The sequence below is a fragment of the Pomacea canaliculata genome, linkage group LG6 (assembly GCF_003073045.1).
Source record: "Pomacea canaliculata isolate SZHN2017 linkage group LG6, ASM307304v1, whole genome shotgun sequence".
NCBI classification, from domain to species: Eukaryota; Metazoa; Mollusca; class Gastropoda; order Architaenioglossa; family Ampullariidae; genus Pomacea; species Pomacea canaliculata.
The window spans coordinates 22,893,411-22,907,125 of NC_037595.1; the positions used below are offsets into that span (position 1 = coordinate 22,893,411).

The 13,715-nt window shown below is 38.3% G+C and overlaps 2 protein-coding genes across 6 annotated transcripts in view; one reads left to right on the forward strand and one right to left on the reverse strand.

Annotated features, from left to right (window-relative positions):
• The first annotated feature begins 1,959 nt into the window (after nucleotides 1-1,959).
• Nucleotides 1,960-8,445, forward strand: LOC112566394 (T-complex protein 1 subunit beta-like). Of its 2 annotated transcripts, XM_025242559.1 has the most exons (16): nucleotides 1,960-1,980; nucleotides 2,425-2,491; nucleotides 3,622-3,687; nucleotides 4,100-4,211; nucleotides 4,533-4,609; nucleotides 4,878-4,990; nucleotides 5,254-5,380; nucleotides 5,590-5,665; nucleotides 5,890-5,990; nucleotides 6,188-6,315; nucleotides 6,490-6,593; nucleotides 6,936-7,043; nucleotides 7,240-7,380; nucleotides 7,533-7,636; nucleotides 7,795-7,894; nucleotides 8,042-8,445. In XM_025242559.1, the coding sequence occupies exons 1-16, from the start codon at nucleotides 1,976-1,978 to the stop codon at nucleotides 8,212-8,214; spliced, it is 1,602 nt and encodes a 533-aa protein (XP_025098344.1). In that variant the 5' UTR covers nucleotides 1,960-1,975; the 3' UTR covers nucleotides 8,215-8,445. The 2 variants fall into 2 exon arrangements, with proteins under 2 accessions (XP_025098344.1, XP_025098343.1); XM_025242558.1 differs by lacking the exon at nucleotides 1,960-1,980 and having other exon boundaries at nucleotides 2,417-2,491.
• Nucleotides 8,446-12,260: 3,815 nt separating this feature from the next.
• Nucleotides 12,261-13,715, reverse strand: part of LOC112566393 (tudor domain-containing protein 1-like) — a 32,918-nt gene continuing 31,463 nt past the window's right edge. For all 4 annotated transcript variants that reach the window (XM_025242555.1, XM_025242556.1, XM_025242553.1 and 1 more), the window contains exons 32-34: nucleotides 13,113-13,378; nucleotides 12,712-12,877; nucleotides 12,261-12,384 (exon numbers count right to left, since the gene is read on the reverse strand). In XM_025242555.1, the coding sequence (XP_025098340.1) occupies nucleotides 12,780-12,877; nucleotides 13,113-13,378 (364 nt within the window). In that variant the 3' untranslated portion in view covers nucleotides 12,261-12,384; nucleotides 12,712-12,779. The remainder of the gene's footprint in view (nucleotides 12,385-12,711; nucleotides 12,878-13,112; nucleotides 13,379-13,715) is intronic.

The window sequence follows — 13,715 nt, forward strand, 5'->3', positions numbered from 1 at the left end:
ACTCCAATCCTCTCCTTCCGCCGCCTTAACCTCCTCCTATGTGTATCAGACTTCCATTTCTGCTAACAAGCTGCTGGGTGGGCAAGTGGAGCACACCAACCGCTAGACTGCAAACCTTAAATTAAATGTTGGCTTAAACTGACAGCCCTTTCCCTCGCTGCTTTTTACATCAGTTCTGACCCATCTTTTTACAGTCAGCAGGCATGTGGGCCAGCTTTTCAACTCTTTTTATATTCGTTTCCATGGAGTGTCTTTAAAAACAGCTTTAAAATGTGTTTTGCACATGGGACAGAATTATATCAGGAATCCAGCTAGTTCATCCGCACTTTACAGTCATTTGCCTTGAGTTTTTTTGTTTTTCTTTTTTGTGGAAAAAGTTAAAAGTTAGCTACATCCAGCCTGCACGAGCTTGTAATTCTAATGAAAGATTCACGAGTCCACTATCCAGAGAAGGGAGACGCTCTGAAGAAATCTATTGGACTTGGTCAACGATTTGTTGTTGTTTGTTTGTTTGTTTTTTTTTTTTTTTTTTCTCCTTAGGGGAAAAACTTTAATATTTTCAAAGAAAAAACTCAGACTTTGCCTGTCAGACGAACAACATCGCATCCACTTCCTATGCAGGAGGTAGTAATCAAGCAGCACTAATTAAACTGAAGCTGAGGAGACCCCCATCTCCCCGTCTCTTACTCCCCTCCCCGGAGTTGAATGACACTGCTCATCCCTTACGAGACCAACTAAAATTGCCGAATAAATTTGGAGAGGATTTTCACTAGGCCTCCATAAAGTAGATTTCGTTGAGCAGTCGATCGGAAATAATGAGTGTTGAAACATATTTACCCATCCTGGCTTAAGGACACACCGACAGCTCACAGGAGAGAAAAATGAGAGGAAGAAAAGGTGGTAGTGAGTCGACGTGGGAAGTCCCTACATGCTGGCAGGATGAGTGCTAGTCTGCATGTCTTCACGTTTGTTATAGCGGATCGTGTGATTGCACCGTGATTCTGTCCGCTCGTCCTCATCAATCATGTGATCGAGCGGTGATTCTGCCCGCTCGCCTGTATCAATCATCCGCGCTGTAGGGGTGCGTACGGCAACTGCACAGGCGTCCTTCCCTATAGTTATCACCCTTCATGCAAACCTAGCGAATAATAGCACTACCGAGAGACTCGGGTGGCCCTAGCAACCATCTGCTTCATCATTTTCCTCGATTATTATCGCCGTCTGCAACTTCCCGTCGGTCATTTATGCATCTTCCTGGATAGTGACTCCATCCCTTCACCCCTTCTCCCCACGATTAGATGGCGAAGAGCTTGATAAATTAATTTTTTTAAGAGAAGTAGTTTTCTTAAAATCGATTGCGGAGTGTTGAATACTCGAAAAGTGTTTCAGAAAGAACACGAGTTGATGTAAATGTCTATCGAGTTCTAATTAAAGACCCGAAGTGTGTGTGTTATATATCGCATATATGGTGCTCTGTTGGCCAGCATTTTGCACATCAGATTTAAAAATAAAAATTGCATTACAGAAGAGCAAAACATAATGATTGATGATGATGATGATGATGATGATGATGATGACGACGACGGCAAGTTGAAATCTTTCAATGCTTTCATCATTCTCCAAAGCAAACCAAGCGACGTTGGAAGGGAGAAAACTCTTACAAACTTATTTCTTTAAAGTTGATTATCTTTCTTGTTTCTGCCTTACTAACATTTACTGGCACGCTGATCAAGCACGTCTAAACACGCTTCACACAAAACTTCGCGAGCTGATTAAAGAATATTTTACATATTATGCCAATTTAAAAAACATTGATTTTTTAATTTTTCTGCTTTTTATCAGTTTATTCTGCTGAGGCTCGATCGGAACTTTTGATTCTGAGGCGAGACCTCGCGAGACTTCACGTTTAGAAAACAGTGGAACATTCTGCTAGCCGGTCGAGGAGGTCAATTTTTAGAACAGTTATCGAATCATAATGGTGAGTTTTTGTCATCTTTCTAACGGAAGACACAATGGTAATGATCGTATGTTATTGCTTGTATGCATGCAGAGGGTCTGATTAATCTTGATCTACGGATGCCGAACTCACGTGGTCACCATGCCTGGCAAAATGTCTGTAGGCAGACGCTCCACTCATATCCTCAGACACAGTCCAGTAATAATTATGCAAGTGTAGGCACTTGTATTTTGAGTATAAACAATGAACAGTGCATCAGTCCTTTTTAAGCTTATGACCTTACTCATTTGTCGGGGTATAATTACATTATGCTAAGCAGCTAAGGAAGTTAAGGTAGGAATAGTTGACATGGAAACATAGTAACTAAAAACGTCTCAACTTAGCTACTGTCCGTAACAGTAGATACATACTTTTTGCTGACATATACACTTATTAACACGTCCGCTATTTTATTTTCTCATGCAGGTTTCCTTAAATCCAGTTCAGATATTTAAGTATGGCGCAGAGGAGGAAAAGTCGGAGACGGCTCGAATGGTAAGTCTGTATTTTTTATAGCAAAAAAAAAAAACCAAAGAAACGGGACATAAAATTTTCATAGTACCGAAACACACGTACCAGAAATATAAAACAGATGACGTAAGTTGTTACCGGTCTTTCTAAGAAACATAATCATGCAATTAATTGTACTGGTACACTGGTAAGGATTGATTACATGAGTAAGCTTTTAGGCCCTTGGTCACCCAAGGTTTGTTGTTAGGATAAACATAAACTGCTTTGATGGACTGGTGCAACCTACACTTTTTTACTCCTAACTTTTACTCCTAACTATGTGTTAAATGTATGTATGAGTATGTATGCCTGCCCTCGTGAGCGAAGACAAATTTCTGTCATGGGTCTCCTCGACAGACAATAAAGTCTGTTTTGATTGATTTTGATTTTTGATTTGAAGCAAAAATGTTCAGGAGTTATCAAAGGACAATGTAACTAGAATGAAATAAATACAAACTGACTTGATGTCATACTAATCTTTTGGACTTGTAACACACTTTTTCCTAACTTGTGAAATCTCATGTACAATGAGAATGAATGCATTTTTGAAGCACACTATATGTTGGCTCAAACTGTTGAATTTAATTGCCTTGCACATTTTTGTCAATGATGGAACGCTATAGCAGTGAGAACTATGCAGTAGATAGCCCATGTCAGAATGTTAAAATATCATCCTTTTAGAATAGTTACGGAAGATTTGTTGGAGACATCTCCAGAATAAATTTTTTTTAGAACTTGGGTTTTGGTTCTTTGGCAAATGCTAATTTCTACAAACAAATCTAGTAACTATCTTTCATTTGTGAAATGGGTAGTTGGAGGATCATAATGAACTACTAGAAATACATAGATCCTGTCATACTATAGTTTTTATTTTTTAATTATATTTTGATGTTTTCTTAAGCACTGTTGCATTAATCATGGTCACTGGTACAAATGACAACATTCAGGGCAAACAATTCAAAAAGGCATAAATGTATAGCTTTTCTTTCTTGTTCTTTCAGCTCATCTAGAACCTTTTTGTTAATTGATTATTAACAGTGATTACATTTTAAAATTTATGCGCCCTCACCTTCTTATAGTAGAAACATTTTACATTCAGCTATTCTTGTTTTCAGTCATCATTTGTTGGTGCCATTGCGATTGGAGATCTTGTGAAGAGCACTCTAGGACCTAAAGGAATGGTATGAATCCATGTAGCTAAGTCAAAGATTTTATGACAGTTTTCAGAAATGTCTAATCACTAGCATTTCAGATTCATCATATAATGTTGGTGTTAAAGCACATGCATGTCTGCATTCTCCATCCCTGATGACATAATCCAGAGAATATTTGCTATACATTATACCTTAGAGTTGGTCAATGATCCAGCAACCCCCATGTTTTTAATTACTTTAATTTTCATGAAACACATAGTTTGATTCTAGTATTCATTAATGTTCTATCATCTTCTGCATATAACTTTTGTAATCTGCTATATCACACACAATCTTACCATGTCCTTAAAAACCATTGTTGCAAGAGAACAGCAAGGAAGGGGCAGCGGTTGACTTGGGAAACATTGTAAAACACACTTTTTGCTTGTTTCCTTTAAAGGACAAAATCCTGCAGAGCAGCTCCAACAATGACACTGTCCAAGTTACTAATGATGGAGCAACTATTCTAAAAGCCATCGGCGTTGACAATCCTGCTGCCAAGGTCCTGGTTGGTAAGTTAAAATTTTCATGGGCATTGTTCCTGTTTGCATGTCAGCAGAATTCTAGCTGCCTCTTGTTAGTTTTATTGATGATTTCAGCTGCCACTTGCTGCTCACAAGTTCAGCCATTTCTTGTATTTTGAGCATATGGATTAGATGTATGGTGATAGTTACAGACTACTCCTTTTCACAAGTTTTAACAAGTTTTTATAAGTATAAGTCATTTATAGCAGCCCTTTGCTCCTCAAGCAGTAACTAAAAATAAAAACAAAAGTCATTTATAAATTGTATGTTTGAAATATGCTTGTTTGAAAATTATATAACAATTTTCAGACATCTCCAAGGTTCAGGACGATGAAGTTGGTGATGGAACAACATCGGTAGTTGTACTGGCATGTGAACTTTTAAAAGTAAGTGAAGCATTTCTTTAAATTTATTAGTTTAGCAGCCTTTTTGTTTGAAATTTTAGAATCTTGTAAAAGCAGGTGAAAATGTTAGGGTTAGGGTGTGAAGTGTGTAATGATTGTACAATATCGGAAGATTATATAAAGTCACACATACACATTCAGTGAACATATTTTTAACATATATAATATGTACACTATATCCATTATATATGTAATTTATGTAAGCAACACATGAAAAGAAATCAAGAGGAATGTGGACTGGCTGTTACAGGAAGCAGAGAGTCTGGTGGGCCAGAAACTTCATCCACAGACAATAGTCTCTGGCTGGCGCAAGGCAGTAGATGAGGCACGTCGTGCTCTGACAGAAAGTGCTCTCGATAATGGGTAATTTGTTCTCTTGTTTGTTTGGGTTTTTTGTTTTTTGTTGTTTTTTTTTTTTTTTAAATCATTGTGCCTTGCATTTGTACATATTTGATGTGCAAGTGGATAATGTTCCAACATGCCGGCAATGGAAGATCCTTTGACTGGTGTATAGGTCCTGTGATAACTTCACACTGCTTATTTGGGAAGAAGTCAGGCTTTTATTGTCATCTAAGCATGGTGCACTCATTTCTACTGTGAAATGAATATGCATGTATAAATTGCAGGAATGATCCTGAAAAATTTCAGGAAGACTTGATGAATATTGCTCGTACGACTCTTAGTTCCAAGATTTTGACTCAGCATAAGGACTACTTTTCTACCCTTGCTGTTAATGCAGTTCTTCGTCTCAAGGTGAGTGCTCCTTTTCACAAATCATGCCATGTGTTTATTTTCATTGCTGTACAGTTGCATAAACTCTGATATACACATGTGAACATGTGCCAAAAAAAAACTTGCTAAAACTCAAGTGTAAGACAGCTTGCACAATACTGTTAATAAGGATCATCTGGGTTATTTTTGCATCTCATGTGAACTTATTATTACAACGGTATGTATAACAGGGAAGTGGCAACCTTGATGCCATTCAGATCATCAAGAAGTTGGGTGGAAATCTGCGGGACTCTTACCTGGAAGAAGGTGAGTAATTTAGCTTAGGGTGTGAATCACTAACTTGGTGCTGAATAGTGTCTGAGCATTAACTTGTGCTGTTTAAATTTTAGGTATGGAATGCAAAACCTTTAAAAATATGACCATTGAGTTTCATGATTTGTTAAGAATTTACAAGTGTCTGCATAATTCTAGATGTGAATAGACAAACACATCCACTACGGATTTCTTCATTTAGATCTTTTTGTTCTCAGGGTTTCTGCTGGATAAAAAAATTGGAGTTAATCAACCAAAAAGAGTTGAGAATGCCAAGATCTTGGTTGCCAACACACCCATGGATGCTGACAAAATCAAAGTATTTACTCTTGCAGCTTTTACATGGTTTTATTGTTTCCAAGATTTCTCTCGCTTGCACACACATATATGCACTTTTTTCTTTTGTCTTTGCCATAGAAATTATGATAAAGAGCATAGAATTAGGTTTTTGCCAACAATTTTTCGTGCTGTTGGGATATCTGTTATACTGCATTCAAATAGATGCTTTGATTGCAGGTATTTGGATCACGCGTACGAGTGGATGCTGTATCGAAGGTTGCAGAACTAGAGCTGGCTGAAAAGGAGAAAATGAAGGACAAGGTAGAGAAGATCCTGAAACATGGCTGCAATGTTTTCATCAACAGGTTGGTGAAATCTTGCTTATGGCTTTGAAAGAGTCAGTTTCAATCAAATTGCTTTAGAAAGACACTTTGTTTTAGAAATGATTGCAATAATTTTTTTTTTTTTTTTTTTAAATTTTCAGCAGAGGATTAAGGTTGTTGTAAATTTTATTAGTAATGTGGGTGTTTGTCTTGCAGACAGCTTATTTACAACTATCCAGAACAGTTATTTGCCGATGCTGGAGTGATGGCCATTGAGCATGCCGACTTTGAGGGTGTGGAGCGGCTAGCTTTAGTCACTGGTGAGTTCTACATCACACTGTTTGACTGTTGAAGCATTTATGCTCATTATTCCAAACTTAGTGCATTCACCCACTGTGCTCACAAACATTTGACAGTGATGGCTATGACAACTCCAAACTTGAGAAAAGCAGCAAATACACAAGGCAAGCACAAAAGAGGGAAAGAAAATTTAATGTTGATGACTGCATCAAACATAGATTCTTCCCTCCTCCCAGTTCAAAATTGTAGGGAAAATTCAGCTTTTAATGCAGTATATTTTACTTCCTTATGACTGTATTATCAGTTGCAGCAAGCTCGTGCATCTACACTGTGTTAACCTTTAGCATCATGGTCTCTTTCAGGTGCAGAGATTGTGTCCACTTTTGACTGTCCAGAGAAGACCAAGCTTGGCCAGTGTGCAGTCATTGAGGAAGTGATGATTGGAGAAGACAAACTACTTAGATTTTCAGGTATGCCTTGTTTTACAGATTTTTTTTACAGTTTTCTATTTCCTACCAGAAAATATTTGCCAGTCTGTGAAGCATTTATGTATATACTATATATTCCACATTTTTCCTTGACACATGTTTATAGCTATAGCTAATATTTTAGTTGGCTTTGTGCATATGTCATGTATAACTTGCATGAACACTTTCTACTAATCAGGTGTGAAGCTGGGCGAGGCCTGCTCAATAGTCCTGCGTGGTGCCACCCAGCAGATCCTGGATGAAGCAGAACGTTCGCTGCATGATGCACTCTGTGTTCTGTCTCAGACAGTAAAGGAGACACGGACTGTCTTTGGTGGAGGTAACACTGGATACTAAAATATCTGCTAGTAAGAGCCCTGTAATGTCCTGCTTTTGATGGGGGACTAAGAAATGCAATAAAATCATTGGTTGGAAAATCATAATTTTTAATTTACAGCAGTTTACAAGTCAGACTTTCAAATATTGTTCTAGGCTGCTCAGAGATGCTGATGGCTGAGGCAGTGTCTCAGCTGGCGGCCAGAACACCCGGCAAGGAGGCAATAGCCATGGAGGCTTTTGCTAGGGCTCTGAGAATGGTATGTACAGCTGTCACGTGGTGTATGTAGTACACAATTAACATTTGAGCATGTGTCCCTTCCCCCTCCCCAAAAAAAGACCTGAAGATTAAGATTAAAATTAAGATTCTTTGTACTTGTGTACAAGCTCATAGCATTTTGACCATATTATGTGCCAGCTGCCCACCATTATTGCTGACAATGCTGGCTACGACAGCGCAGAGTTGATTGCTCAGATGCGAGCAGCTCATGCACAAGGCAAGCACACTATTGGTTTGGGTGAGTATATTGTACTGCCTTGGATAACTCAAAAAATCCTCTATTACTTTTACATATTGCATGGGTTTGAAAAAAAATGTGGATGCGGTGCTACTTTTGTTGTGGGTAACTAGCAACATTTTTTTCTTCCTTTGGCAATGGTTTCAGACATGGTGAGAGGTGAAGTAGGTGATGTGGCTGAACTGGGCATCACGGAGTCCTTCCAAGTAAAGCGTCAGGTGCTAGTCAGTGGTGCAGAGGCAGCAGAAATGATTATGCGAGTAGACAATATCATCAAAGCAGCGCCACGCCAAAGGGTACCAGATGACAGGTGCCATTGATGAGCTGCCATGGAAGTTACAATTCAAATGTGGCCATCGTAACGAACGTATCAAAAGACAGTTTTGAAACACGAGAATGCTCTCCTTCAGCTTTCCATTTGTATTTTTCTGGGATCAATGAGGAGTGTTGAGATGCTTAACTGATTGACCTAGAGACTTTTGTCTATGGCCTGCGAGTTAAAAGTGTGGTTTTTCAACCTGAATTTCAAATAAACTTGTGCAAAAAAGAAATGCTGAGATAAACGTTTTTTATTCTGTACTTACAAAAGCTTTGAACTAATACTAATCATCTGCAACATACAATTAGATTTGTACAACAAACTCTTGCATTATTTTTTACAAGTTACAGGTAAATAGTTCTCATACAGAGAAGTGAAACTAGATGCCAGGTTCACTTGCCAGCAGAGATCCCATAACAATGAACATGAGAAACTAAAATGTCAAATTTTCTATTCCCTTTTAAGTGAGATCATTCAAGTTACCATGATGAAAAGTTCTTGGCTGAAAGAGAAAAACCAAGGTTTTGTAATTTTTTTTCTCAACATTATTGGCTGTCTTCACATTCTGTGATCTTAACATCATTTGTGACACCACCTTGCTTTTCCAAGACATACCTGCCAAAGAAGAAAAGAATGGCTCAGGGCATATGAAGTCTAGTCAGGCCAATTTCTGAACATGAAAGTCACCCTTCACATTCTGATATACCTACTTGTGACCTTTATATTTCAGTGACTGAAATAGCTTACAAGTCATCTGCTTTAAAATAAATGATTTAAGTTCATGTCTGCAAGACTTCAAGTTGAAAATATGCTCCCATGACATCCCATTTCACCAAATGCTCCTGATCTATGTCATATATTAAGCAGAATTAAGAAAAGCTACGAAAATGCTGCTTACAAAGATGATGAGACAAGACCTTCTTTGATCAGTGACTCGTAGGAGAGAGAACTAGTGCTTTCATCTGGATTGTCTGTATAAAGCTCCACTGTCAGTGGCGCTGTATTCTGGTTCAGCAAAAAAAAAGAAAAAGCACAGCTAAAAACTTGTTCAAATACCACAGTATGGTGCTGCCTTCAACATCTCATGCAGTTTATCAATTATTCATTAGTAACTATGGCCTATCCTATTTCAGTTCACATAACATACACATAATTGTGCTCCACCTATTTGCAAATGTGACATTAACTCTCAAAATTTGCTGGAACATGCTGAATACAAAAACTACATCTACTTTGCAGCCAAGCAAGAGACCTTGAACCATAACTTGTTAATTTTGATTTCATTTAAGGCCTAACTGCAACTCCAGATGTCTGTAAGCAACAATGTTTTATCACTGAATCGGGCCTTTATTGTCAAGATTTAGATATAACCCTACCTTGATTTTGGCCCAGTGACACTTGATATAAATAGCTTCAGCCATCTTCGTGTATAAGTCTAGTGTCCAGTACTTGTTGCCTTCTGGCAGACGAAGGTTCAAATACGCCCTCACAGCCTGGGCCTTTGTGTCTTGGAATCGCCGTGGCAGTACACGCAGCCTGCAGATGGACAAAATGCCCGTGAGACGTTATGCTTTCAAATCTGCTGCATAAACGAAACATTAACACTATCCAGCAATCCATGCTGTATAAGGTCATCAATTTAGTATGTTGCTCTTCATAATAAAATGAATTTTAGTGTTCCTGCCATCTGGTTTTAAGAATCTTTGTTACACAATATAACCTGCTTTTCCTCTACACAAACCACATCCCCACAACCTTTTTCATTGATCAGTCGTTAAGGAGGAAGACACCTGCATTTTGTTTTGCTTTAAAGGTCACCCTTCACATTCTGGCAGATACTGAAGATGCCAACTGACCCATCATCATCTTATCTGTGTATACCAGCTGAGGTATAAGCATACATTTACTGTGCTAACCATATCCATTACTTGCATCACTGTTAGCCGCCTACATAGCATTCTGGCCTGGCACAGATCCATAATGCAGTAGTGTGATTTCTTTTTTCCTTATGATATTGCTATTTCCCCCAAATGTAAGTGAATACTTCTCTTTCATTCTCAAGATATATGACTACAGACATCATCATGCACAGAAAGAGATCAAAATCATTATAAGCCTGATGTTTCCAGCTACCCCATTGGCTGAGGACTTTGCAACATAAATATACCTACTATCCTGATGTGTGGTGTTAGTATCTTTCTGTGCCTGGTAATGTTTGTAGACATGTATCTCAAGAATGGGAAGGTAACATCTTTTCATGACATACCCCTGCAAGCTGATGATCTCTGAGTTTCCATAATCTACATAGAAGATAAGCACAGTGTTTGAAGCAGGGTAGGACTTCACTACCAGCCCACGATACCACCGGTCATCTAGCGAATACTTTGCACAGCACATCATGCCAGGGATCGGCAGCTCATTTAATGCAGGTGTCTGTGATGGCAAATTGTTCAGATCATCCATCAAAGTGATGAAGTCTCTCAGACTCTTCTGAACAACAGTCAGATGACTTGATGCATCTTCTGACAATGGTGCATCAAGATCAGGTGAAAACCGTTGGAGGTAGACCTTTGACAAATGTGGACATACAGTTGACAGCGTAAGTTTGTAAGTTTTTCACATTTTTTCCATTAACATCAAAGATTCCATTAATTATATAAAAATATCTCAAGTTAATTTTTAATTTAAGAAAAATGGTTAGAACATTTTTAGTAGTCTTTGCCTATACTGATTGTCAGTTGAAGAAAATACCAAACAGTGAACAGGTTAAAGCATCCTCACCAGATCTGGTAGGTCCAGATGTGTCACAAGAACTTGCACTGTGTCTTCCACCTCCCCAAGATTGACAGACAAGTAGGGATTGAAATGCTGGATTATGACAACAAAAAAAAGACACTAAGATTATGCAGCAATGAAGATGATGGTAAAGAAATACAAACTTTACTGTTCAGTAGATCTGATTTCTTGCAACCAAAGCTTTTGTGAATGATATGTACTGTCTCATTCTTTATGGCAATTTGACATTCTGAGGCACTTATCTAGGGGGAGAGAGTGTTGCAGGCTCACCATCCTGAGTTTTAAGTTTTGCAATACACAAGTTTCAACTAAAAGCCAAGCAGTTACTTTGAGAGCATGGGAGATATCAGCTGCGCGCTGGTACAAGTCCTCCATGTCATTTTTTGGCACCACCATCCCCATGTCCAGCAGAATGTTGTTAAGGCTTCGACCATTTGACAGCACCAAGTTCACCTCTATCTGCGTCTTGCCATCATCACCATTATGCTGCTGTGCTGCAGAACTACTCTGAGGCCACAAAAAATATCCCATCATTCCATGTATATCCATAATGCACGTCAACCTAGCTAGCTTTTCTGAACTCTGCCTATCTGTGATTTATCCACCAGCCTCTAAGATCTAGAGTTTGCTATGCTTCAAGTTTAATTTAATTTAGCTTAAAGTCCATAGCTACCTTTGATTTTGCTTCAAATTTTAGTTAGCACCTAGGCCTCAAAAACCCAGGCTTTCGTCATATGTAAAGTATTGCTTAATGACAAATAATGCGAGTAACTTGATGTACAAAAATAACTGTAATGATTGCATCATTATCACACCTAGTATGTGAATAGCACAGCAGCAAGCACAGAATGAGAAAAAGACAAGTCATTCATTAAAAACTTAACTTACTTTAACCTCTGCTGTACACTTGTAATTTACAATCTCAGCATGCATGTACTCCAGGACAGGTGTTGGCCATGACCAATCAGATGTATTCTGTAAGCAAAATGGGTGTCAAGCTATGTCATTTTTAATTTTAAAGGTGTTTTACTGAATCGGTCAAACAAAGCATCTGTTTTGCTTATCATTATAGACTTTGAGAAGAGTATCTTGAGGTTTACCTTAAATTTTGATTACATGATCAACTAATTAATGAATCATTTTACCTGCTATCTTCTACATACAAATTAATTAAAGTTCAGCCTCCAAAAAGTTGATTTCTTTGATAATTTTTTTTTTAACCAAATGTAACTTCCAATATAAGGCTACTCACAGGTCTGATATTATGGAGGACTAGCTGTAATGCCAACTGAGGAATCTTGCAGATGTCTGCTGTGGCAAGCTTCAGCTTCTCTCGTGACACATTGGCTATGTTCCCAAAGTCTATATACTTCACCTGCAAGATTTATGTGCATGGAAATAAGTTTGTGATTTGTGAGATTCACATATTAACAAGTCACCAGTCCACAGGTAAAAAACAAATGTTAGGTGAGCTGGGACAATACATATAAATATATTGCTATGTACACAAATATAAATGAAATATAAATATCTGCCAGACAATGAAGTAAACTGATATGCTTGATTTTTTTTAAAGTATTTATAAAATAAAAGATTAAACAAAACTAAGAAACAATCACCTTATACTTAGACAAAAAAAAAAAAAAAAAAAAAACCACCTGCAATCATCCAAACAGTACAGATAAAAGAACGCATACATCACCTTTACATTATCCATGTCCACCTCTAATACCCGAGCTCGGTACCAAACATTATCTGCAGAAAAGTGGGCTAGACAAATTGACCTGGCTTTACTTCCAGGCATCCCTTTGGAGCCTCCTGCTGTGCATACTGATCCATGTTTTGTATTAGCTTGGTCAGCATTTCCTCTGTAGACATGTATTTGACACCAACATTTGCAATAGAATAGATACATTATAGTGGGGTAAAATGAATGGGTTATACCCATTTGTGAGCATACAGTTTTATATGTTTACATTTCATTTTTAAAATTATTTATCAGCCAGTCATTCTAATTTTGAATATGAAAATAATCTTACTGCTTTACTTGCATTTCTTGCACATTTCCATATGTCTATACTTAACAGTTTCTCTACAACCTACCCTCAGTAACATCATGAGCGAAGATGACTCCACAGTGATCAACGTAGACAGGAACCACAACCATTGCAGAGGCAGAGGGAGGAGGATGGGGTGCAACATCAAAGTCAGGCTGTATTAAAACCACTGTCTCAGGCTCAAGAGAGTCGTGGCTGTTGCTCTCGTGCACAGTCATAACAGGACTAGAAGCAGAGACAGTCACTTTTGCTTGAAAACATTGCTCTGGGTTACCAGATCCTGTATCAGCAGCTGCGCTTGATCGTTTCTTCCTGTTAAAAAACAAAGGATGGACATCGAGTAAGAATCACCTTGTCAGAAGCATGTCCTTGGGTTAAATATACAAATATACATGGGTATGTAGCTAGACAGTTAAATACATAAAGTGCTTGTACTGCTCAAACCCACCTACCCACACTGTTTGGCAATTGTCTACAAACTGGGACTGGGGAGTGTAAGAGGGGGGAAAGAGCGGAGCAGATAGCCAAGTGGTTAGAGCTCCGGTGTTTTAAATGAAAGGCAGGCTGGTTTAATACCAATGTGGCACAGCAAACCTCCCTTACTTAACACATGCTGTCAGGAATGGGTACCTGACTCCACAAAGTGTTG

Excerpts from the sequence above, each read along its gene's own strand:
- LOC112566394 (XM_025242558.1), top strand. The coding sequence starts at position 2,417 with ATGCAGGTTTCCTTAAATCCAGTTCAGATATTTAAGTATGGCGCAGAG. Across the intron at positions 7,044-7,239 it reads CAAACTACTTAGATTTTCAG|GTGTGAAGCTGGGCGAGGCC; the intron begins GTATGCCTTGTT and ends TCTACTAATCAG. Across the intron at positions 7,895-8,041 it reads CAAGCACACTATTGGTTTGG|ACATGGTGAGAGGTGAAGTA; the intron begins GTGAGTATATTG and ends CAATGGTTTCAG.